Here is a 25,002-nt window from a genome sequence, read left to right as displayed (position 1 = left end):
GTTAATATGGCACTAATGAACAGGCTCAAACCTGTGGACGTGTCTGACCACGGTTGTCAAACAGGAGACATTTAAAGTGTCAGTCTCCTGCCCCGCAGAGGAAATACATAATCACATGCTTCTGGGTAAGGGCTATTTTCTCTGGCAATTCTGAATCTATATTTCATCATTTAACTTAATTCCCAACGAAGTCATTCTATTTGACAAAATATTTGTATAGATCTTGAGAAGGGATTTCTAAAGATTTCTTTAGATTTCTGTTCTGTGGCAATAATGGTTCTCGTTGTAAATGCTTGAAAATAATTAAATACATGCAGGCAGATGGGCTATAGGGAGACTGAAATCTAGCTTCTTGGTCCCTTTCTATACAGGCTTCATGATTCCTGGAGAGATGCGGGGAGAGGGTGAGTGTAGCACTAAGAAGCAATGCAATAAATGGTACCAGGGAGTTTTATCACAGATGGAAATGTGTTTCAAGCACATTGCATTCATATTTGATTACAAAAGAAAATACTGTTTTTTTCTAAAAGCATAACTCATAAAGTCTGCTCTCTGAACCCACTGCTCAGGATGGAAGCTGTGACCTCAGAACCAGCACTATTCTCCTAGAGAAGGATTTTCTTTCTTCTGACTAAATGATTCCAGGTTTTTCCCTCCTGGTAGGAAGTCTTCTTGTTCATGAGATGGGTTCCCTTCCTTCACAGATTTACTGTGCTTTCTCAACAGAGCTGAAGGTGTTAAGATGGGCAGTAGACTGGGGTGGGGGCACAGGGAAAATGATGGGAAAAAGCACTGAAAACATGCTAACATCCTCCCATCCTCTGCAGAGGATTCTTTTCCAACAGGTGCTGTGTGCTTAAGGCTCCCTAGTGGTGATTTTATACCAGCCCTGAGCTGGACATTCATGACCATCTATACAATTAGTATAGACTCTTCTATTCTCACTTTTCAATATCCCTCAAACCCAACACATTACCATTTAATGTCCCAGTAAGAAGCACCCTTTCTGAAAGCATCCTCCTCTAAAAGAGTGATTTAAACCTGATGTCAAAACCAGGTTTTCAAAACAAGCTCTCACCTCATTTTCCCATGTTGTAAAAAAGTACCTCACAAAGCACCGACTCTGTTCTCCATTAAAAAGGACTTTAAACAAAGACCTTAACTCATTTATAAAAATAAGCACAGAACCAAACATCCAATATTTAAGCAAATCAGATAGTATTAAACTGAGCATCCATCCCAAAGGAGGTGTGATGTTCTCTCCTACCTCATAACTTTGTTCATTTTCATTAAAATATGAAATTATTTGTTCAGTTATACTAGTTTCGGGAAGCATGCTATTAATCTTCCAATAGAAAGAAGTGTCTAGGACCTGACTGGGTCAAGACCAATGAGAAGGTTTAGCCAAACAGAATATTTGCAAATCTAATGATTCTAATATAGGTCATTTATACAAAGAAACATTATAGCTGTATTTTGAGATTCAGGATTTTAGGTCAAATCTTGAATGTTACTCTCTTTTGCAGTAAGATATTTTCTGTAGTTGCTAACATTTTAACTACAAACTCCATGACTTAGGGGATAAGAAAACATTCTGGACAATATTTTCTTCTCTCAGCATCAGAACATAATGAACTACTTTCACTTTGATAGTCTGCCAATAAATGGGCTTCCTTCTCATTCCTTTTCTTTTTTTTTAATGACTTCAGTCAGATATTCCTGGTTACCTCCATCCACAAACTTGTCTAACTGATAGACAATATATGCCTGGTACAAATTATTCTCATTTGCATGTTCACTTACTGTATACCTCTCAATGCATATATTTGTGTTCCTGGAGTCTGATATTAAGACGGGCTTTAGGGTCAAGAAATGTATAGTTAACCAGGTTCAAAGAAAATGAGTTCTTTTAGTCTTCAATTATATTCCTATTATTCTACTAATTCTCATTTTGGAAAAAAATTACTCTTGAATATCACATGTAAACCAGGTATTATTGTATGCCCGACTTCTGAAAGGTGGCATAGAATATTGCTGACCAGGGTTAAACAATACATCATTATTATACATAATCACATTTACCCAATTATGACATCTAAAATACTGTCCCTCACATCTCACAAACCATGCTGTGACAAATAAACCAGAAATTTTCTTTAAAAAAAAATAAAATACTGTCCCTATAATCAGAATTAAAGTAATTCCGTGCTTCCATTATGATTATTCATATGTACTTTGTGTACATAAGGCTTAGCTTACATTGGAAAAGGTAAGACAAACCAAATACAGTAAAGATTATAAATCCTTTGGATTCACTCAGTTTGCAGGACCCCAAAGTTGCAGTGTTGCATGTCTAACAAGATTCTTGCTGAAGGAGGGTCAAACCAACACAGCCAAGGGAGCACCTTAGACTGTTAATCTTCAAAAATCATCAAACAGAATCAATTAGAAGAAAATTTGATCTGCAAGTCTGTAAGTCTATGAATATGGGCCTAAACGAAAAGAATTATCCCAATACTACCTTAAAACTTTCATCAGTTGCACTTCTAAGCAAAAGATTCCACATGTGATTCTGGAGACCATGGTATGGCCTGGAAATGGTTGACATAAATTTGTATCTTGAAGGTGAGAAAAATCATAAAAAGCAGAGCCTCTGTTAAAGGATATAATCTACTCTAGAAAACACATTTCTTCTATTTTGAGCACAATTATGGAGAAATGGGCAGATTTGTTATTTCTATTCAATATACAACTGGATAAAAAAATATGAATCTCTCTTGATTCTACCTGTTCCCCATTTTTCACTCTTATCTGTATGCATGATTTGGACACTTCAAATGCCAATGATAGATTTAAAATGATGGAATATTCTTTGCAACAGAAAACCAAGAGCAAGAAAGTGCTTGGTACTCTTGCTGGAGATGAAGCACTCACGATGCTTCTAAGTACAATTACTTTTGCTACTTTAGTAAAAGAAATGAGCCTCACTCATCATCCTGATGTAGGCCCCATAGATTCTGCTAAAAATTCTGAAGTATCTTTTATACACTTCTATAAAAATCATCAATTTCAATACGACACATATTTAAAATCCTCCTCATGGCTTAAAAAATTTGAGTGAAAAAAATGTGAGCTGAATTTGGGGTTCTTTTCAACTTTGCAGATGTTCACTGACTTTCCAAAGGAAAATGGATAAAAGATTCACTTTTTGTGAGAAGGAAGGAAGGGAGGGAGGGAGGGAGGAAGGTTGCTTTCAGGTATATTAGACAGGGAAAATTGCATTCACAGTTTGGTTTTCTTGATGGGGGATATCTTGAGCCATATAAATGAGGTAACCCTATAGTCATGATTATAAATACTATTGAAAACCTTCTATGCTCATCTGGCAAAGCTGCTGTTTACTGGGAAACAGAAGGTTTTTGGAGAACCAGTTAGAAAAATGTCCAAATTAAAGGACATTTTTCCTATGACTGAGAAATATATTTTATTATTCTTTCTGTAATGAGAAATTTGGGGAGATTTTGACTCACATTAACTTAAATTTGACAGTCTCAGTATCACGGATGTCGCAAATTAACTTGAGGTCCAGAGCATTATGGACCATCGATGTAAATAACTTGAAGAATTTAGAATAAATCTCATATTCCCTGATATAAGCCTATCCTCATCTAAGCAAGCAAGCTATGAGAGCACTAATCGTAGACACTGATAACCACATACGTTTGCTTTCTGTCGTTTTCAATAATCGTTACCATCAAAACAAAAAGCCAGCAGCACGCACTGGACGCCGAAGCTCTAAGACCATCACAATTTCAACTTCAAGTTTATACCAAGTACTTGGAGCCATCTCTCCTTTCAACACAAATACTGTAGAATATTAGCTTAATTGCCCATTGTTTGGATTTAGTTTCAGATATTTCATGAAATGGTCATTAATTTTTTCCACAAACATCTAGAAAATAAGAGCAAACACAGTTTCAAGTCCTTTGTTTATGAACTTTCTTGTTCTGCGAAGTTTTTATCAGATTCTCAGTGGGATACGTGACCCACAAAAGGTTAAGCACCACTAGCCTAAACTTTTGCCACATGTTTGCTCTGCCTCCTGGCATTCCTTCTTCCTGTGTGCCTGGGTTTTGACCCATGGGGTCCTGCCCTGCATTATTCATGTAGGGCTTGACGCTAGCCTGCCTTGCGCTCACGTTTTCTTAGCCCTGCTCTGGCCTGGCCTCTGGCCCCTCATCCAAAGCCTCACCTTGGCCTGCCCTGCCCTAGGTGCCCTCACTGCCACCACTCACTAAGCACTGTTTTAAATTAAACAGAAATGTCCTCATTGAAGGGAACATGGCCTTTATTTTAGTAAATTAAACGTACAGATAATAAATAACAACGGCACCTCAAAGAAGCACTAACTTCCTTTTCGGAAACAGATTGGAAATTGCTTTCTCCAGTCCTACAAATGATATTAAATTTTTCTCAAGGAGTTGGCTTTTCCCTGACCCATGGATATTTTCATCCGCTGAGTATGTGTACACACAATTCATTGAGCCCAGTCTATCAATACGGATTTACCCATGTAAACAAATACATTTACCCAAACACACGCACATCAAGAATTTTAAAAATTGTGGTTTCGATAAAGTATTTTACTAAATAAGGTTTAACAACGTAGCTATGAATTCATGTATTTTAAGCCAACTGATTCTACTTAATATGAACCTTTTGAGCTATCTTGGCAGTCATCCTAAATAATGTTAACTGTTCTTCATTCAGTATATGTTTAAAGATTTTTCCTATTGTAATTTAATTATTTTTAACCACATCACTGTGTTCTCCTGTGAGGTACAGGGTAACAATTAATTTGCTTTCATAGACAGACCCATCCTGAATAAGAATGAGGCCCTGACTCATTCCTCTCCTTAAACTATGCAATTTCAAGTGTCCTCTTTAGTTCCCATCCTCAATAAATAAAATTCTTCATGTTCCAAGTGGTAAAATTTTCATCCAATTCAAGATTTAATAATCACATTAGAATAAAATGGAACTTCCCATTGATACAATATCCCAAAGAAGTTCTGAGGAGAAAACTGAGAGAAACAAAAACTCATAAAACAAGTTAAATTATATTTCGTTTCCAACATTGAAAATCTATTATTTCTAAAAATTCTCCTTTCCCCACCTTCACGTCAAAATCACCTCTGACGTTAAAAACATTTTACTTTTACTGAAACCTAAGTCTTTATTACCCCAATACACACTCACGCATACAGCCCACCCCTTAATCAGCATATTCTTAAATGAGAGGCTTGGCTAATTGGAATGCTAGCTGGAGAACAGATGGGGCACTGATGTTGAGACTCTCTCTTAATTTATTGTCCTGGGGTTTTCCTAATTACCCACTTAACTGGCACAGCCACACCGCTTTGAAATAATAATGTACAGCTAATTATCACTGATTTAAGCTTGCTAATAGCTTACTCTTACCAGCTAACTTCAAGCAATCAAGCAGAGAGCAGGAACTGCCATAGGGAAAGCACTCTGCCTGGGCTGGTTTGGATAGCTATATGAGGGCAGTGTCCTTTACAGCTGTGTTGACTAGGTTTCTGCCCCAAACCAAGGCTAAATCATGATGCTTTGCTAGATGGTTAAAGCCTTTTCCTTGCCTTTCTCAACTTTCGGAGACCTTTGTAACTGGTATGTATCCATCACTCCAAGTCTCCAATCAGCTCGTTACCATCATGCTACATACATGGGAAAAACTGGGTACACTGAATACGTACATCTCCAAAATGTGATTAAAATAATAATAAACTACAGTTTAGCTCCTTTTTCCAGACTCTATCTACAAGTTTAGCACAACCCTTAGATCCAGAGACAGATTTTAATATGTAAATTTCCTTCTTCAAATTTTACAAATAGGAGAAGAAGGCAATGTGTTCAACAGAAAGGTTCCCTATGAATTCAGAAAAAGTGGGAGAAAAAACACAAAAAAGAAGGAACTTAGGAATATATAGAGAAATATCTATATTTATGATAGGAGACTATACTTCTGCCTTAGTTTACACTTATTCTGCATCTATTTTAGGAACTTCTTCAGACATCTCTAGGTCAGATTTCCTAGAGGCAGTGTCTGACACAGCAATGTGGACGCAGGTGACTCACTGAGGGATGCTTGTAAGAGAGAGGTAGTGAGGGAAGCCAGATAGAGTGGGGAGGAAGAAGTTAAGCAGTGATGTTGTCTCATCTGCAGGCAGATTCCACAAGGAGTGCTGCAGTGTGAATGTCACCACATATTCGGTCCTACCACCTTCAGCAAGGGGCGAGCCCCGTAGGCTCCTGTGTCAGTCAGTCATTGCCTGCAAGCTGCCACCGACGGGGTGAGGTAGGTGGGAGTTTACCCCCCTCACCCATGTGGATGAGATGGTGTTATAGCCACTCTCCAGGATGAGCCCCAGTAATCTTTCCCTTCCTGCCTCTGTGTAGTCCCCCTGCACACTGAATAGAACTGACTTATATAACTTTTAGGATATTGCAAAAGTGACAGTGTGGGACTTCGGAGGCTGGATCATTATAAGAAACTACAGCTTCTCCCTTGCTTTCTCTCGGATTGCTTACACTGAGGGAAACCGGCCACAATGTGGTGAGAAAACTCAAGCAGTCCTATGGAGAGGTCATTGTGACAAGAAACCAAGGCCTCCTGCCAACAGCCATGTGAGTGAGCTATCTTGGAAGATGATACTCCAGCTCCACTAAAGCCTTCAAATGACTATGGCCCCAGTTGACTTCTTGACAGCAATCTCCCCGAGACCCTGAGCCAAAACCCCACAGCTAAGCAGCTCCCAAATTCCTGATCCACAGAAAGTTACATAATAAATGCTTATTTTTGCTTTAAGCCACTAAGTTTTGGAATGATTTGTTAGGTAGCAATAGATAATAAACACAGAAGGCTCCTATCTGTTGAGGTCAATTCCCCAGATAATAAGGCAGCTGTGCGTGAGCAGCCAGGACACAGCAACCAAGAAGCAGACAAAATGGACAGGTAAAGGGCTGCAAGCAGGGCGCCAGCAACATCAACTACCTTAGTTACCTTTCACATTAAATGTTTCCATTAAACCCTTCGTACTCCTTAATACAGTGTCATGCCATGAACTTAATGATGACTTGGACATTTACAGTTTTAAAAAATGTATCTGGCAACACCTTGAAATTCTAGGCCTAGTGAAAATATTCTTCAAAAGTGAAGATATGTTCAGACAAACAATAGCTGAGAAAACTCATCACTAGTAATAAGCGATGAAAGATGTACTAAGGCTAAAGCAAAGATTCTAGATGAACACACAGAAATAAGTTTTAAAAAGTACCAGAAAGAATAAAATAGGTAATTATAGGTAAATATTGACTACTTAAAGACAACAATAACAGTAATGTCTTGGGGGTTGCTAAAATGTTGGTAGAAGTAAGATTTGTTGACAAAAATAGCACAAAAGCTAGGAAGAGAGTAATAGAGTGAAACTGTTTTGAGGTACTTATATTGTTCAATAAAGTGGTAAAACTGTTAATTTAAAGTAGATGGTAAAAAATTTAAAGTGCATATTTTAATCTCTATGATAGCCATTGAGAATACTGAAGAAACACAAATCTAAAAAGCTTTGAAGATAAAAAAATAATAAATACCAGCTAAACTCAAAAGAAGGCAAGAAAGGAGGAATAAAAAAAATGGTATAAAGGGATAACAAAGAACAAGATGGTAGCCTTAAACCCAACTACTATTTCAGTATATCATATATCACTGTAAAACACTGTAGAACCAACCTAAAATTGAGTCATTTATGTCAAGGACAAAATGAAGATGGTCAGCGTAGGTGCATGAAGGAAACTTAACCTAACCTTACAGGAATTTACGGCTCTTCTCAGAAATTGCCGGAGGACACCAGCCAATCCCCAAACACCAAGTCTGTCCATGCCACCTCTGGACTTCCTATTCTCCTAACTCAGCTACCCTGATCCAAATAAGAAAGAAGACCAGTAGCCAAACAATAACCTGAAAAAGCCAAATAACTTCCATATTTATGCCATAAAAATCCCTTAGTCTGTGAGCAAATCAGAACTCACTACTCCCATAGCCTTGAGTTTCCCAGTTTGCAGGTTGAAATCCTTGCAATAAACTCATCTTTCTGCTTTTGTTTTTTTTTTAATTCAGTAGAGTTTGGTTTTTGAACCATGCACTAGACATTCCAATTAAAAAACAAAAACTGACTAATCACCTCTTAATAAATATTGTTGGTTACCCCTGCCAAAGGTCAAATTATTTATGTCAACAATGGTTATATAAACCTCAAAAGACTTGTTTGAATAAAGGAAACTATATAAACTTAACTCTTACTCTGCCACAAAGACCTGAAAATATGTATGTTTTAAATCAGGTGCCATAAATCTACCATAATTTAAAACAGAAATTTTTATAAGCTATACCATAAAGAAAATAAATCTAAAGTAAATTATGACAATATAATTTTTAAAGACTATGACTTATTTATATGTAAAAACAGTTTAAAGTTTTAGTAAATAGAACAGTGTTTATTTTTCATTTACATGGTAAGACAGTGTCAGAGACACTGATGCATTTTACAACTAGAGCAACTATACTGGATACGAGCAAGAGTTTCTCTTGGATACATCCTTAAAAGGTAGACTGTAGTGCGTAGAGTATATGAGTTTTACCAGGTACAGCAAGCCTCTTGCCAGAACAGCTGTACCAGTGCACCATGTGATCATCCACAGAGAAAACCCAGTCCCATGAACAGACCGACCATTAGAAACAGAGTACAAAAAAGTAGCCACATATAGCATTATAAACATATCTTTGTCTGAATAGATCTTTGTATTCAATATAACCCTAATCAAAACTCAAGAGATTATAACATATATTTGAAAAAATAATTCTACAAACATCTAAGAGAATTTTGAGAAACAGTAGGTAAAGGGGCTAACAAGATTTAAGAAAATCTTTAAGAGCAAAAGAGAGAAAAGAAGAAACAGGAAAAAAAAAAAAAAACAGTAAACAGAGCAATTTCAGAGAGAGCTTATAAACAGGCCAGTGTATGTATCTATCTAAGGGAACTTGGAATGAGTATGAAGCAAAAAAAAAAAAAAAAAAATCAATGAGAAAAGGAAAAGAACAGATTGTTTTAGAGCAACCCTTGAAATCTGCCTCAGAATTTGGAAAATTTAAGTTGGAACTTTACCTCATACATAACATATATAAAGATATAGTCTCTACATATATTAACAATGTGAGAAACAAAACTATAATGCTAGTATGAAAAAGAATAGTAGACTATCCTTTTGAATTGATGCAAGCAAGCAATTTTTAAACATGAAAACATTTTATAAACTCAATTTCTGTTTAACAAAGATCATCTTAAGTTACACATCAACTCACTTATTTACATTTAACTGAACTATCATCTTAGATAGAAAATGTTTGCAAAGTCTAAAACTGACAAACAACATATAGAACATAAAAAGAAACTCTTACAAATGGTTAAATTTAAAAAGGAATCTAGTAGGAAACTAAGCTCACAGAAAAAAAAGGAAACAAGAGAAAACAAAATTTTAGGAAATAAAAATTTTAAAACTATATTAGTTTGTATTAGTTAACTTATAACTATTATTAAACTATATTAGTTAATAAATTGATTAGAGTGATAAGAAAATAGCTCACCCATCAAATAAGAGATCTGAATTAACAAAAATATAAAGTACAAGAAAAATGTCACTTTATTTGCCGCACAAAGAACTCTCAGTCTCTCACCTAGTTCCTAATCCCAGCTTCTGAGTACCTTCACTATACTAAGGCTGGGTTCTCTTGAGAAAGATCCCTGAACAAGCCCAACAATTATGTAGCATAAAGCTTTCTTCCCATCTTTCCTTAAGGGTCCTGTGGCCCTTTTGCTTCCCAGCAATAGAGACCAGCTCTCAGTTAACTTCAATCCTAAAGACCCAAAATGCCATTCTACTCTGTCTAAATGGGGCTCATAGAGGTCAAACTGAAATGGAGCAGGACCCTATGATCCCTGTCCCCCCATGTCCTCAGTCTGGCTTTTGTCTGTGAAAAACCTTTGGGCAAAGAATATGTTTAGGGCTTCCCTGGTGGTGCAGTGGTTGAGAGTCCGCCTGCCGATGCAGGGGACACGGGTTCGTGCCCTGGCCCGGGAAGATCCCACATGCCGCAAAGTGGCTGGGCCCGTGAGCCATGGCCACTGAGCCTGTGCGTCCGGAGCCTGTGCTCCGCAACGGGAGAGGCCACAACAGTGAGAGGTCTACGTACCGCAAAAAAAAAAAAAAAAGAAGTTTAATCAGAGAAGTGAGAAAATGCAGAAACAAAGGAAAACAGTCCAACAAGACTAAATAGTATAGTTTAGTCATTAAGCATAGTTAAGGACCTTTAGTTCCTTTTCATGGGCTATAGATCATATTCTGAGTGGTATCCTGTGAGCTGTTTTGTAGATATTGACACCCTCACCAGGTGGAAGAGGTGAACTACATGATGACCAGGCTGTAGCCATGACATAAGCTGCCATCATTCCGAGAACTGGCCTCAAAGAAATGGGAACAAACCAACCCTGGAACTGAAGATTAACGGTACTTAAAACAATCAAGATGACGCTGGTCAGACCAATTTCAAGATGACTGTCAGAGCTGACCGTGCTGTTTCTGCATGTAGTCCCCTCCCTCCATCTACAAAAGCTCTTGCCCACTGATTGTCAGTGCCGGGGTTGGGGGGCAGTTGGCCTTTGGACAGGATTCCACCCTCCCCCCCATTGCCAGCATCCAAAATAAAGCAAGCTTTCCTTTCCACCAACCTTGCCTCTTTATTGACTTTTGAGTGGCGAGCTGCCGGACCCCACTTTCAGTTACAAAATGAAAATTAAATTTTAGGCTCAGTCTGTCTCACACTGGGCCCAATGAATCCACAGAAGTGTGTCTGTTTCACGCTTCTCAGTATGTCTTTGGAAGAGACATACACATCCCTTGCACAATCACCACAATGGTTCCTCAACTCATGGAGTGGGGGCCAAACTGAAATCCCTAAAACTACCTCTTGTACAAAAAGCAGCAAAACAAGAGACTATCACAGCTGTTTTGGTTCTGGTACCAATTCCAGTATGTGGAGAGGCAGTGAGGGTCCCCATACCAACAAAAAGCAATTTTCCCACAGCAGCAGCGTATCTAAAAATCCAATTCAATTCTGACACTATCTATCCAGAGAGAGCGTCAGATTCCACAGGTTAATGGTTCAGTCCTACAAGACTGTGTCCCACCCCCTCCAACACACACACACACTTCAGGTGCCCGTCTCAAGTCCAGGTTGTTACTTGTACTTCTGACCAGTTGGCTATAAATCACACGTTCCCACTACCCACTCCCCCCTCGAGTTTGACTAATTTGCTAGAGCCGCTCACAGAACCCAGAGAAATGTTTTACTTACTAGGTCAACAGTTTATTGTAAAAGGATATAACTCCGGAACAGCCAGATGGAAGAGCTGCGCAGGGCAAGGCACTGGAGGATGGAGCACACAGCTTCCGTGCCCTCTCCAGGCACGCCACTCGCCCTGCACCTCCACACGCTCAGCAACACGGACGCTCTACAAACCATCGGGGGTTTTATGGAGGCTTCATTACACAGGTGGGATTGATTAACTCATGGCCACCGTCGATTGCGTCAACCTGTGGCCCCTCGCCCCTCACTGGAGATTAGGAGGTGGGACTGAAAGTTCCAGCCTTTTAACCACATGTTTGGCTCTCCAGGCAGCCAGCCCCATCTTTAGGTGGGACCCAAAAGTCACCTCATTAACATAACAAAAGACACCGTTCTTCTCTCATCACTTAGGAAAATCCAAGGGTTTTAGGAGTCTATGCCACGAATGGTGTCAAAGAACAAATACATATTTCTTACTATAAATCACACTGTCACAATATCTCTGGGAATTGCTGAGTTTAGGGTCATCATCAGACACAAAAATTGTAGTGGTGGTGATCTTAACACTTCACCATTGACCTCACTTGTTTGGCTGGTCTATGCACAGGGGGTAGACACAGATAATGGTTGGATTATCATAACCTGAGTCAGAGGGTGACTCCAATTACATACTCCTTTGTATGTGGTGTCTGCTAGAGCAAATCAATACATGTCCTGCCACCTGCTATGCAGCTAATGACTTGACAAATGCTCTTCTCTCTTTACCAACTAGTAAGGACAATTAAAAACGTTTCACTTTCAGCTGGCAAGAACCCCTTCACTGTTAGACCTCAAGGCAATTCTCCCACTCCATGACAGACAGGAGCCGTGATCATCTAGACATCCTATAGGACGCCACGCTGATAATCAAATATTGATCACATTATGCTAGATAACTTAGTCTGAATGATTCTGGTGGGGAAATATATTGACATTTTGAGTGCTTGACAATTCAGCAGGGTTTGTAAATGTCTAGTAGTCTGAATCTGACTGGGATGTTCTTCTCATGCAAAAGACAAATTTCACCACTTAAGAGGACCTAAAGCACAGGAAGAAGCACAGAGCTTTTGGGATCCCTTTGCATCTTAGAGAAAACATATTACACACATATTACAACATACTGTGTTGCTACAACCCATTTATAAAGTAGCACGCACCAAGGTACTCTGACATACAGTCCAGATGACCCAGTTCATCTATGCCACCAGTGACTGAAGTACTGGTGGCAAATAAAGATGCTCTGCAGAGACTCCAGAAAGCCCCATAAGAAGAATCACAGTATAGACACCAAGGGTTTTAGAGTAAAGTCATTTATTTTTTTACTGAACACTATTTTTGCTTGTTTGGTTGGTTGGTCCATCTGTCATTCAGTAGGTCAGTCAGCTGGTTGGTTTACAGCTTGCCTCTGGCAGAACCTGCATACTTGACCATAAACCAGCAAATGATTCTGCAACCTGAGATGCCCATGAGGAAACAAGTACTGTCTGACCTGCCAGGCTATAAGATCGGGCTTGTATAGAAGCAATATAACATCAAGTGGATGTGATCGATTGGAAATCAGGCTCAAGCAGGTGGGAAAAGGACAAGTAATTAGCCCAGACTCACTAAGCACCTATTCCTGCTACATTGCCCCACCTACTTAAATCAAAATTTATGACCTCGTGGGGAAAGATAAGTTGATGAAGGATAAATAAAATTCAGGTTATAAAAGGAAAATCAAAATAGTATTGCTAAGAGAGCTTTCTAAAACGGAGCTGGGAGTCCACTGAGGAAGTGTGACTTACGTACATCTGGACCTGGATGGAATCTGACCTTTGACCACTTACTGTCTTAATGCAGGCACTCAGAACACCTGCCCAATGATACTTATCGGATACTTACCACAAATAACTCGTGACAGCCTATCTACTTATTGAACCCTTACCCTAAAATAGCCCTTAAGAATAAATATTTCCTTTCTTGTATCAGAGTCAATCATAATTCTTGCCAGACAACTTTAACAACCCTGTGGCTTTTATCTTATAAGCCCCTGACTCTTTCCTCTGCTCCAACACCCTTTTAGTTTCACCCAAATCTCTCTCCTGAATTGCAATTCCTAATAGCCCAAATAAACTCTTACTTGCAGCCTTCTGCACCGCTTGGATGACAAAGTCTACTTTACGATAGGAAAGGATAGATAAAATTCAGGTCTACTTTATGGATAGGTCTGCACAATATATAGGCATCAAGAGCAAATATACTGCCACAGAAATTAAGTTCCATTCAGGAATGGCAATGAAAAATGTGTAAAAGTGAAATGCTTAAGCTGGCTCAAGTGCAGGACCTCTGGTTGTTCACCTTGCGTGGCATGAGATTGGCCAGTGATGAGCCTACCCTGATTCATGGGAAATGGTTAATGGTGGCTGACCAGTCAAGGGCATAGAAATAATGAGTTTGCAAGATTGGTGACATGGAGGTCTATTCAATGGCCAGGATAGATACTTATAAAACTTTCCACTCAGATAAGCCCCTCATTGCTCCTGAGCCATTCTGTAACATTTCACCTGCATGGTCTTAGTTTTACAAGGGAATAAACCATGTTAAGTACCGGGTTTTGTCTTGGTTTTCCAGCAACTAGGTTGTTTTGGTGGTGAAACTGACATGATCTTTAGGAACGTAATATCTTTCTTAGCTGGGTTTTATTATAAGAACCACCATAGCCAAAGCATACTGATTTCTCAAATGCAAGAAATAACTACTGATCACTATAGATGTTTAAATTGAAAAAAACATAAAAACACAGCTATTTTACTTGCAAACAATGTGCTAATTGTTTTCAGCTGTAGCACATAGCCAGTAATAGCTCAGTTCTTTACCCCGTGCTAATAACCCAACTGAGGAGAGAATGGGGCAATTAAGAGCACTATCTCAAAAGGAAACAGATTTTACATTATAGAGAGTAAAGTATGTAAAATACTGAATTCTCCATAAGGTATTTTTAGAAATAATTATTTGAATTAATAAACACAGAATTCTGAATTTCAGGTCAATTCAAAAATACCTACTGAGAATCTAGTATTTGCCATTGTACTGGTCAACTGAATACCAAAATAAATAAATAATAGTTTCCTCCAGTATTAAAAAGTTTTTAGTTTAATCACCAATGCTCAAGCAACCGGACACTAATGAAGGCTTTAACAATTAATTTAACAATTAATCACGGGCACAGTGGTAGAAATGTGAGTTAATGCTTATCATTTTGAATCGAAAGATTGTAATTTTCAGCATTCCAGGTAAAAGGTATGGACACTTTACATTTTTTAACAGGTACTTAACATTCAGTAATACTTATCACATCATTTACATGAATACTCTCTCTGTGTTCCATTCTGTCCAATATAGTAGCTATTAGCTACATGTAAAATTTTGACTAAAACTAATTAAAATTATGTAACGTTAAAAATTCAATCCTCAGTCACACTAGCTACATTTAAAAAATTTTTATTTTATTGTGCTAAGAACACTTACCATGAGATCTACCCTCTTAATAAATTCTGAAGTGTACAATGCAATATTGTTGACTACAGGGAGGGGGAAATGAAAAGTTACTCTTCAAGGGGCATAGTTTCAGTTAAGCAAGATGACTGTTACAGATTGCTGTAAAACATTGTACACTAGCCACATTTGAAGTGCACGATGATCATATGTATGTAAGGCCTGCCATATTGTGTCATAAAAAATGTTCCCTTATCACAGAAAGGTTTTTTGGTCTCCTGAGTTGAACTTATCTTCCTAATTAACAGAATAGGAGGAAGCACTGAATTTTAAAGGTAATTAATGTTGATCCTTTGTTTCTTCAATAGTGTATTTTGTTCTACTTAATTCTTAATTCAACCCCTGCAGAATAGAATACATTCTATTCTGCTGTAAAATTAATAGCTTACTTTCTTTTCTCTTTCTGGTTGTAAAACAAATGTCTTACTTTCTTCTGTTGGCAAGTGTCTCTTCCCCATTTCTTATAAAGATCTTCATTCCATGCTTCTCTTTGCTCCCATCAAAAGAACAACGGGGGCTTTGTGTGGGTGTTCTGATTGGACGGCCACAAATCTTATTTACCTTTTAAATAGAAAATATTAAAGACAGTTAGAAAGCATGCTCCAGCCTTTCTGAGGATGTAATGTTCACTAGAGTCCAAAACAATAACATATTCTTATTTATAGCACACTAATAACCTTTAAGACATACAATGTTTGTTAATTTTTAAAATAAAGGGAATCAAATTATCTGTATAAAATGGCAGCCATAATAAATTGATGCTATACACATTTATACAGTTTGCATGTATGCAAGTGCAAAATACACGAATAAAAACATATATGCAAAATCAGAGAGCTACATTAATAAACTAGCCTGCTTGTATAAATAAAACTAATCAAAGTATATATTATTTATGGTTTATAACCATATGTATGACTAATTACTTACTTGTACTAATTTTTTTTAATAAAATAATTTGCTATTGAATATGTGGTCCATTTCTATATGAGTTCTAAGGGTAGTTTTCTTCTTAAAATGCTTTCTTAGAAATGGCAATAAACATTTTTATATAAGATCTCATTTTGTAATAGTTGTATATCTTTTTCCTCAATCTGGTTTGATTTCAAGGGCGTTATTTATGGTCTCTTTTTAAAAAATTATTTATAGAATTGAAAATTTTAATTTTTAATACTACTTATCTAGTAAAGATCTTCATATGTAATTATCATTGAAAATTAAGGAATTAATTGGACACATTACCATGTAAAGCATCAAAAAAGATTCACAAGATAACTTATACATTTAAAAAGGCATAGTCATATAATTAAAAATACATAAAAGCATTGCCTGAGAATCAGGAGACTTTGGTTCCTGTCCTAATTTTTCCTTCTTAATTGCTGAGATCTTGAAAACAGTGGCAGAACTTTTTAAAACTTGATTCTCTTATATGTAAAATGAAGAACTTAGAAAAAATTATTCCAAAGTTCCCTTAAAGTTCTAAATTTTTTAAAATTTTCCATGAATGAGCATTACAGGAATTATGCATCAACTCATTTATTTAAACCATAATTATTTTGTTCCAATATTTGCAAAGAACATGTATTAGATGCTATAGGACATAAAAGATTAGAAACTGAATTTTCCCCAAAAGAGCTGACAATTTAGAAGGAAAGAAAAAACAATCCCCCCAAACATCAAAACGCACATGCACCTTAAGAAAAGGCCTGGCCCACACCAGGCTCCAGCCCACCCTGCCAATGTGACAGCCCCAGAGAATGCTGGGAAAGGCCCTGGCCCATGCTCACTTTGGCTCCAGTCCTCCTGCCAAAGCCACTGGGCACACACAGTCAGCATAGGGATACTCCCAGACAAGGACATACCTTCAAGAGCAGGAGAGGTAATTGCTTCATCTAATTTATAGAGATAAACAACAGAAAGCAAACTTTAATGAAATGGAGATAAGTAATTTACTTGATAGAATGTCCGAAGTACCAGTCCTAAAAAAGCTCACTGAACTCAGGAGAAGTCTATAGGAACACAGTGAGAATTTTAACAAAGAATTTGAAAATGTAAAACAAATCTTATATATATAAAATATATATATTTATATATATGAACCTCATGGTAACCAAAAACCAAAAACCTACAATAGATACACAAAAGAACAAAGGAACCCAAAAGTAATACTAAAGAAAATCATCAAACCACAAGGGCAGAGACTAAAAGAAGAAAAGAACAGAGAAGAATTACAAATACCTCCAGAAAAGAATGAACAAAATGGCAATAAGTACATACCTATAATAATCACTTTAAATATAAATGGACTAAATGCCCTAATCAAAAGACATAAGGTGGTTAAATGAATAAAAATAACAAGACCCATCCATATACTGCTTACAAGATATTCACTTCAATGCTGAAGACACACACGGACTGAAAGTGAGAGGATGGAAAAAGTATTCCACGCAAACGGAAACAAAAAGAAAGCTTTGGTAGCAATACCCATATTAGACAAAACAGACTTGAAAACAAAGTCTAGAGCAAAAGACAAAATAGGACATTACATAATGATGGAAGAGTCAATCCAAGAAGAATTCTTAAACATATATGAACCTAACATAGGCATACCTATATACATAAAGAAAATATTAACAAACATAAAGGGAGAAAATGACAGTGATACAAAAGTAGGGGACTTTAATACCCTACCTGCAGCAATGGACATATAATCTGGACAGAAAATCAGTATAGAAACATTGCCCTTAAATGACACATTAGACTTGATGGACTTAACAGATATCTACAGGACATTCCATCCCAAAACAGCAGAATACATATTCTTTTCAAGTGCATATGGAACATTCCCCAGGATAGATCACATGTTAGGCCACAAAACAAGTCTCAATTAATTGAAGAAGATTGAAATCATATCAAGCATCTTTTCTGACCACAAAGATATGAAACTAGATATCAGTTACAGGGAGAAAACTGGAAAAAACAACAACACATGGAGAGTAAACAACATGCTACTATAAAACCAATGTGTCAATGAAGAAATAAAAAAATACCTTGAGACTAATTAAAGACACAACTTTCCAAAATCCATGGGATGTGGTAAAAGCAGTCCTAAGAGGGATTTATAGTGATACAAGCCTATCTCAGGAAACAAGAAAAATGTCAAAAGAGCAATCTAACTTGACACCTAAAAGCACTAGTAAAAGAAGAACAAACAAAGACCAAAGATAGCAGAAGGAAGGAAATAGTAAAGATCAGAGTAGAAATAAATGAAATAGAGAACAAAAAAAAAAGAGGAAGAAAAGATCAATGAAGCTAAGAGCTGTTTTTTTGAAAATATAAATGAACTTGATAAACCCTTAGCTAGACTCATAAAAAAAAAGGAGAGAGCGCCCAAATAAATAAAATTAGAAATGAAGAAGTTACAACTGACATCCCAGAAATACATACAATCATAAGAGAATACTACAAACAATTATAAGCCAAAATTTGGACAATGTAGAAGAAATGGATAAATTCCTAGATACATACAGTCTTCCAAGACTGAAACTGGAAGAAACAGAAAATCTGTACAGACCCAATAATAGTAATTAAATTAAATCAGCAATCAAAAAACTTCCAGCAAACAAAAGTCCAGAACCAGATAGCTTCATAGGGGAATTCTACTAAGCATTTAAAGAAGAGTTAATACCTATTCTTCTCAAATTATTCTGAAAAACTAAAGAGGAAGGAATACATCCAAACTCAGTTTACAAGGTCAGCATTACCCTGATACCAAGACCAGCCAGAGATATTACAAAAAAAGAAAATTACAGGCTAATATCCCCGATAAACATGGAGGCAAAAATCCTCAAAAAATATTCACAAACTGAATTCAACAATATAAAAGGATCATAGATCATGATCAAGTGGGATTTATTGCAGGATGCAAGGACGGTTCAATATCCACTAATCAATTAATGTGATACACCATATTAACAAAAGGAAGGATAAAAAATCACATGATCATCTCAACAGATACAGAAAAAGCATTTGACAAAAATTCAACATCCATTCATTATAAAAACATTCAACAAAGTTGGTATACAGGGAACAAGCTTCAAAATAATAAAGGCCATTTATGAGAAACACACAGCTAACATCATACTCAACAGTGAAAAGCTAAAATCTTTTCCTCTAAGATCAGCAACAAGACCAGGATTCTCACTCTTCTCACTTTTATTTAACAAAATATTGGAAGTCCTAGTGACAGCAATCAGACAACAAAAAGAAATAAAAGGCATTCAAATTGGAAGAGAAGAAGTAAAACTATCACTATTTGCAGATGACATGATAATATATATAGCAAACCCTAAAGACTCCACCAGAAAACTACCAGAACTAATAAATGAATTCAGTAAAGTCACAGGATATAAAATAAATATACAGAAATTTGTTGTATTCCTATACACTTATAATGAACTATCATAAAGAGAAATCAGTAAAAAAAATTCCACTTACAGTGGCATTAAAAAGAATAAAATACCCAGGAATAAATTTAACCAAAAAGGTGAACCACCTGTACTCTGAAAACTATAAGACACTGATGAAAGAAATTGAAGACAACACAAATAAATGGAAAGATATTGTGTGTTCATGGATTAGAAGAATCAAGATTATTAAATACACAAATATTTACAATTGCCAAGATATGGAAGCAACCTAAATAAGTGTCCATCAACTGATGAATGGCTAAATAAGATATGGTAAATAGAATTGACCCTTGAACAATGTGGGAGTTAGGGGCACCAACCCCATACAGTCAAAAATCCACATATAACTTTATAGTCCACTCTGTGTATCCACAGATCCACATCCATGAATTCAACCAACTGCAGATAGTGTGGCACTGTAGTACATATTTATCAAAGAAAAAATCCACATATAAGTGTACCTGTTCAAACCCACATTGTTCAAGGATCAACTGTATATACAATGGAATATTATACAGCCATTAAAAAAAGAATGAAATCTTGCCACTTGCAACAACATGGATGGGCCTGGAGGGTATTATGCTAAGTGAAATAAGTCAGACAGAGAAAGACAAATACTATGTTTTCACTTATATGTGAAATATAAGAAAAAACAAATAAACAAATATAACTAAATAGGAACAGACTCAGATATAGAGAACAAGCTAGTGGCTGTCAGAGGGGAGGCAGGTGGTGGGGGGGAATGGTCAGATTAGATGGAGGGGATTCAGAGGTACAAACTATCATTTATAAAATATAGGTCACAGGGATGTAATGTAGAGCACAGGGAATATGGTCGATAATATTATAATAACTTTTCATGGTGTATAATCTATAAAAATATTGAATCATTATATTGTACACCTGAAACTAATATAATAAGTCAACTCTACTTCAATAAAAAAAGAAAAAGAAGTAACACTGTAACATGTAGAAAATGAACAGATTAACTCTGTTTGGGGTGCTTAGGGAAGAGCTTCAGTACGTAATGTCTAAATGGCAGATTAAAAGATAAACTAGGGGTTTGCCAGGTAGACAAAGCAGGAAATTTCCAGGAGAGAGTAGAAAGGCAAAGAGGTGTAAACAACTTAACATGTTTCATAGACCAAAATGTACATAGTGAAAGAAAGCAGTATAGCAAAAGGTAAGACATAAAAAATGCCATGATATATATATATATGGTGATGGATGTTAACCAGACATTGTGGTAATCATTTCACAACATATACAAACATCTAATCATTATGTTGTACACCTGAAACTAATATAATGTCATAGATCAATTATATCTCAATTCTTTAAAAATGCCTTAATATGTCTTGGATATCAAGCTAAAAAACTTGCTTAAGCAAATGGAAAGCAGGCAAAAGCTTCCACGTTGGAAAATGGTTGCTTAACGATTTCCACAAGAGAAATATCTTCATAAGAGCAGTTTGCAGGGAGGGAGACGAAAGGTCCTCCAGTAGAGCACTAGAGAAATGCTGGGGCCCAAGTCAGCAGAAGAAGTGGTGAAAGAAGCAGACGATATAGAGGTAGACAGGAGGGAGAGATAGTAGCTTGGAGACTGATTAGATATATAATGTTTTCTGAACAAAGAATAATGGTGGAAGGCAGAGGGAAAATCTTGAGAGATACAAGTGCAAGAAAAATCAGGCTGACATCAAAAATGGATAAAAATTTGGTTCTCCTGGAAAGAAGGGAACATGAAGGGTAGTAGTAAAAGGAAATTATGTTTGAAGAGTAGGTTGGAGTCAGATCTTGGAGCGTTTAAAATGATAAGCTAAGAAGTTTTATTTATTAGATGAAACCTCTGATGGCTGTTGAATGGAAAAGCAAAATTCCAGAGCTGATATTTAGCAATGGATCTGACAGCCCTGTAGAAGTTGGACTAGAGAGAGAGACCCATTAAAGGGAGGTAAACTGTTAACAGATCCTGAAGTTCTCAGGAAAGAGAATTTTCTTCTGAAATACAGTAGTGACAGTGTCCATGAAGAGAAGGATTCATGAATCATGTACAGAGAGAAGAGAAGAAGAATCAGCATGGCTAAATCCAGAACACTGACAACACCAAGTGCTGGCGAGGATGTGGATAAACAGAAACTCTCATTCATTGCTGTTGGGAATGCAAAAGAGTACAGCCCCTTTGGAAGACAGTTTGGTAGCTTCTTACAAAATCAAAAAAAAAAAAAGAACAAAAACACTTTTATCATATTATCCAGCAATCACACTCCTTGGTATTTACCTAAAGGAGTTAAAAATGTATGTCCACACAAAAACCTGCACACAGATGTTTATAGCAGCTTTATTTATGATTGCCAAAACTTGGAAGCAACCAAGCTGTCCTTCAGTAGGTAAATGGATAAATAAACTGTGGTCCATCAAGACAACAGAACATTATCCAGTGCTAAAAGGAAACAAACTATCAAACTGTGAATAGACATAAAGAAAACTTAAATGCCCATTACTAAGTGAAAGAAGTCACCCTGAAAAGGCTTCATACGGTGTGATTCCAACTATATGACATTCTGGAAAAGGCAAAACTATGGAGTCAGTAAAAAGATCAATGTTTACCAGGGGTGGGTATGGGTGGGGGGATGAATGGAGAAACACAGAGAGGATTTTTAGGGCAGTGAAAACTACTCTGTATGATACTCTAATGGTAGATACATGTCACTATATATTTGTTCAAACTCGTAAAATGTACAACACCAAGAATGAACTCTAAACTGTGGATTTGGGGTGATAATGATGTGTCAGTGCCGGTTCATCAATTGTAGTCAATGTATCATCACTGTGGTGGAGGATACTGATAATGGGAGAGGCTCTGCACGTGCTGGGGCAGGGGCAATGTGGGAAATCTTGGTATCGTCCACTCGATTTTGATGTAAACCTAAAACTGCTCTAAAAAAGTAAGGTTTGTTTTGAAAAAAAATCAACAGAACTCAGCAAATTACTGAAAGTGAGAAGTTAGGGATGTGTAAGGTCAAGGTATTAAAAAGCTCAGAGTGAATTTCCAATCACTGAAGCGGAAAAACAGTGATAGTGGAGTGTAAATATATTAACAAGGTGCTAAAGTATTCATTACAAAGGTGGAAAGTATCTTCACTGTCAACAACTCCTAGTAGCAAGAACCAAGGGAAGATGTTATAAGTTGATGGTGGGAATGTCAAGAGTAACGCTGTCTGGCGACACTACAGGAGAGTTTGAAATAAAGGAGAAGAGTAAAAGGGAAAGGAATGGCAATTATGATCCCATGTTATGAGCCATAGAGCTGTAGACAAGTTACAGAACTTCTACACATCTCAGTTTTCTCATCATTTAAACTTGAGAAAATAAAACAAGTTTGCAGTTGCCAGATAAGGAAAATCTTATCTCACCCTGTCGATCCCATCTTGGACCTAAGACCATATCTGCTATTGCACATATTTCCTAGGAAGGCAGAAAGATAGCTGAAAGTACCAGCCTCACATTATTTTTGTTCCCATTATCATCGTTGCAATTTTTTTACAAGGATAAAAGAAAATGTACAAGCCACAGACTAATAAGTCATCTTTAATTGTATCCAAAGGTACAAGCATATAGAGCAGATTCCAATACATACAAATAAATTTCAGAGCCTTTATATGTGTTGACTTGCTATCAGGGAGCTCCACTTCACGCTTTATTGAAAGGGAATGGAAAACCATCTGTTACCAGCACATTAGCCTGTCACCTTGGCTTCCCTGAGTGAGCCGATTGGGGTGGACCATTTCAATACTAGCACCTTCTTGCTATTGAAAAAATCCCTCCCACTTACTTTGACAATTTTTCATCTTTGACTTATACTGCAATTTCCTCCTTATTCTCCCCCCACCCTGGTCTCTACCATTCTCCCCTGCAATCAGTCTGAAGTGTCTTGGAAAAAAATAGTTTTCCTCCCTAATGCTTATCTGTGTCTGCTTTAAGTTCCACGTCTGGCTTCTCACTGATTTTCAAATTCCCATCTCACCTTGAAATAACTCTCTTAGTTGCTCCTAACCCATATCGCTTCTCCCACTCTGCTCAAGTATTTGTTTCAACAACTCCTTTTTACTTAGCTGACTTTCTCCATTCTCACTGTAATCATGGCACTACATACAAAGTGTAAACTTCTGTTTACAGTCTCCCTCTGTCTGTTCACTCAGTCTTATTTAAGTCTTAAAATATTCAAAGCTTTTGGCTAATAACCCCAAAAAGCTTTGTAAGAAACAACTTAAAACTGTTCATTTTCATTTGACATCCATCAGCAGAGCTTCCATTTAGTTTGCAATGATCTTTTAAAATGTTTATTAATAATAATGAAATTGAAAAGCAAAAATGTTTAAAATACTATAACTTGAAAAGCAGTGAATGTGGAGGTGGTGTGAGTGTTTATTAAGCAATCTGTTTCAGAGGATGAGGCAAAGGTGGACTCTACATCACTGTGTATGCAACAGGTGACCGAACCAGGCCATATCTAGGATGCTTGGTGTTAAAGTGAGAGCTGGTTAAAAGAAATTACATAAGATATGACTCTGCAAGCATGGTGGAAAACAACAACAATAATAGTAAATAACAGATAAAAATAAGAAACAGAATGGTTTTGGGTCAAATGTGCTGTGCTCCATTATATTAAAAGCTACTTTTAAACTATTTGGAGGGAACATACTATTGGCAATTTTTCTAGTTTTAACAACAAATGTGAGTTCATTAATTTTCTCTTGCCCAGTTCCCTATTACTCTCAGAAATGGTTTGCCAAACAACTGGCTGGTGTTAGGGGTAAAATCTGTTACCACAAATCATAATGAGGCTAACTTTTCCAGACGCAGATGAAATCCATGATTTTAGCTTTATTCCCATGAGAACAAACTGAGAAAAGCAGGTTGGGCAAGTTCATAAGGGTTTGGGAGGGGGCTTAATTACAAGGTTCAAGCAAAGGAACAGCATTATCAGAGCCTCATTTTAGAAAGATCTGGACGACAAGGAGACATGTCCCATAGGTAAAACAAGAAAATCCTAGAATAAACCTAAAAACCCACGAAATCTGAGAAGAGAAAGGGAAAGCTCTTTTATAAGTAGAATGAATGGGATTTGGCTACTGGTTGATTCACTATAAGAGATTTAAAAAAGAAGAAGAAATAAAGCTGTTAGCAGTTTTGAATCTGGCAAGCAGAGTGAATAAAGATCCAATAACCAATATGTGGAAGTTAGACCATAGAATAAGTTTACTGTTTGGGCTCATCTGCTCCCCAGAGCAGGAGGTGAATTCTAATTTAGAACTTGGATTTGGAGGTCATTCGAAAAGATGGTTCTAAATGGTGGATTAGAAATAAAGAGCAAGTTAATGATGAGAATTACCTGCAGAGAGCCAATAGTTAAAGCCATGAAAATGGATGAAATTACAAAACGTATATAGAATGTAAAGACGGTCAGAAAGAAAATCT

At 36.9% G+C, this 25,002-nt stretch overlaps 1 protein-coding gene across 1 annotated transcript in view; it reads right to left on the bottom strand.

The window, feature by feature from the left end:
• GPC5 (glypican 5) overlaps positions 1 to 25,002 on the bottom strand; it is a 636,849-nt gene that overhangs the window by 341,160 nt on the left and 270,687 nt on the right. Inside the window, exon 4 of the mRNA XM_019920866.3 lies at positions 15,480 to 15,613. Within this exon, the coding sequence (XP_019776425.3) occupies positions 15,480 to 15,613 (134 nt within the window). The remainder of the gene's footprint in view (positions 1 to 15,479; positions 15,614 to 25,002) is intronic.

This window comes from Tursiops truncatus, chromosome 18, assembly GCF_011762595.2.
Source record: "Tursiops truncatus isolate mTurTru1 chromosome 18, mTurTru1.mat.Y, whole genome shotgun sequence".
Classification (NCBI taxonomy): Eukaryota; Metazoa; Chordata; class Mammalia; order Artiodactyla; family Delphinidae; genus Tursiops; species Tursiops truncatus.
This window is presented reverse-complemented; position numbering and strand designations above follow the sequence as displayed.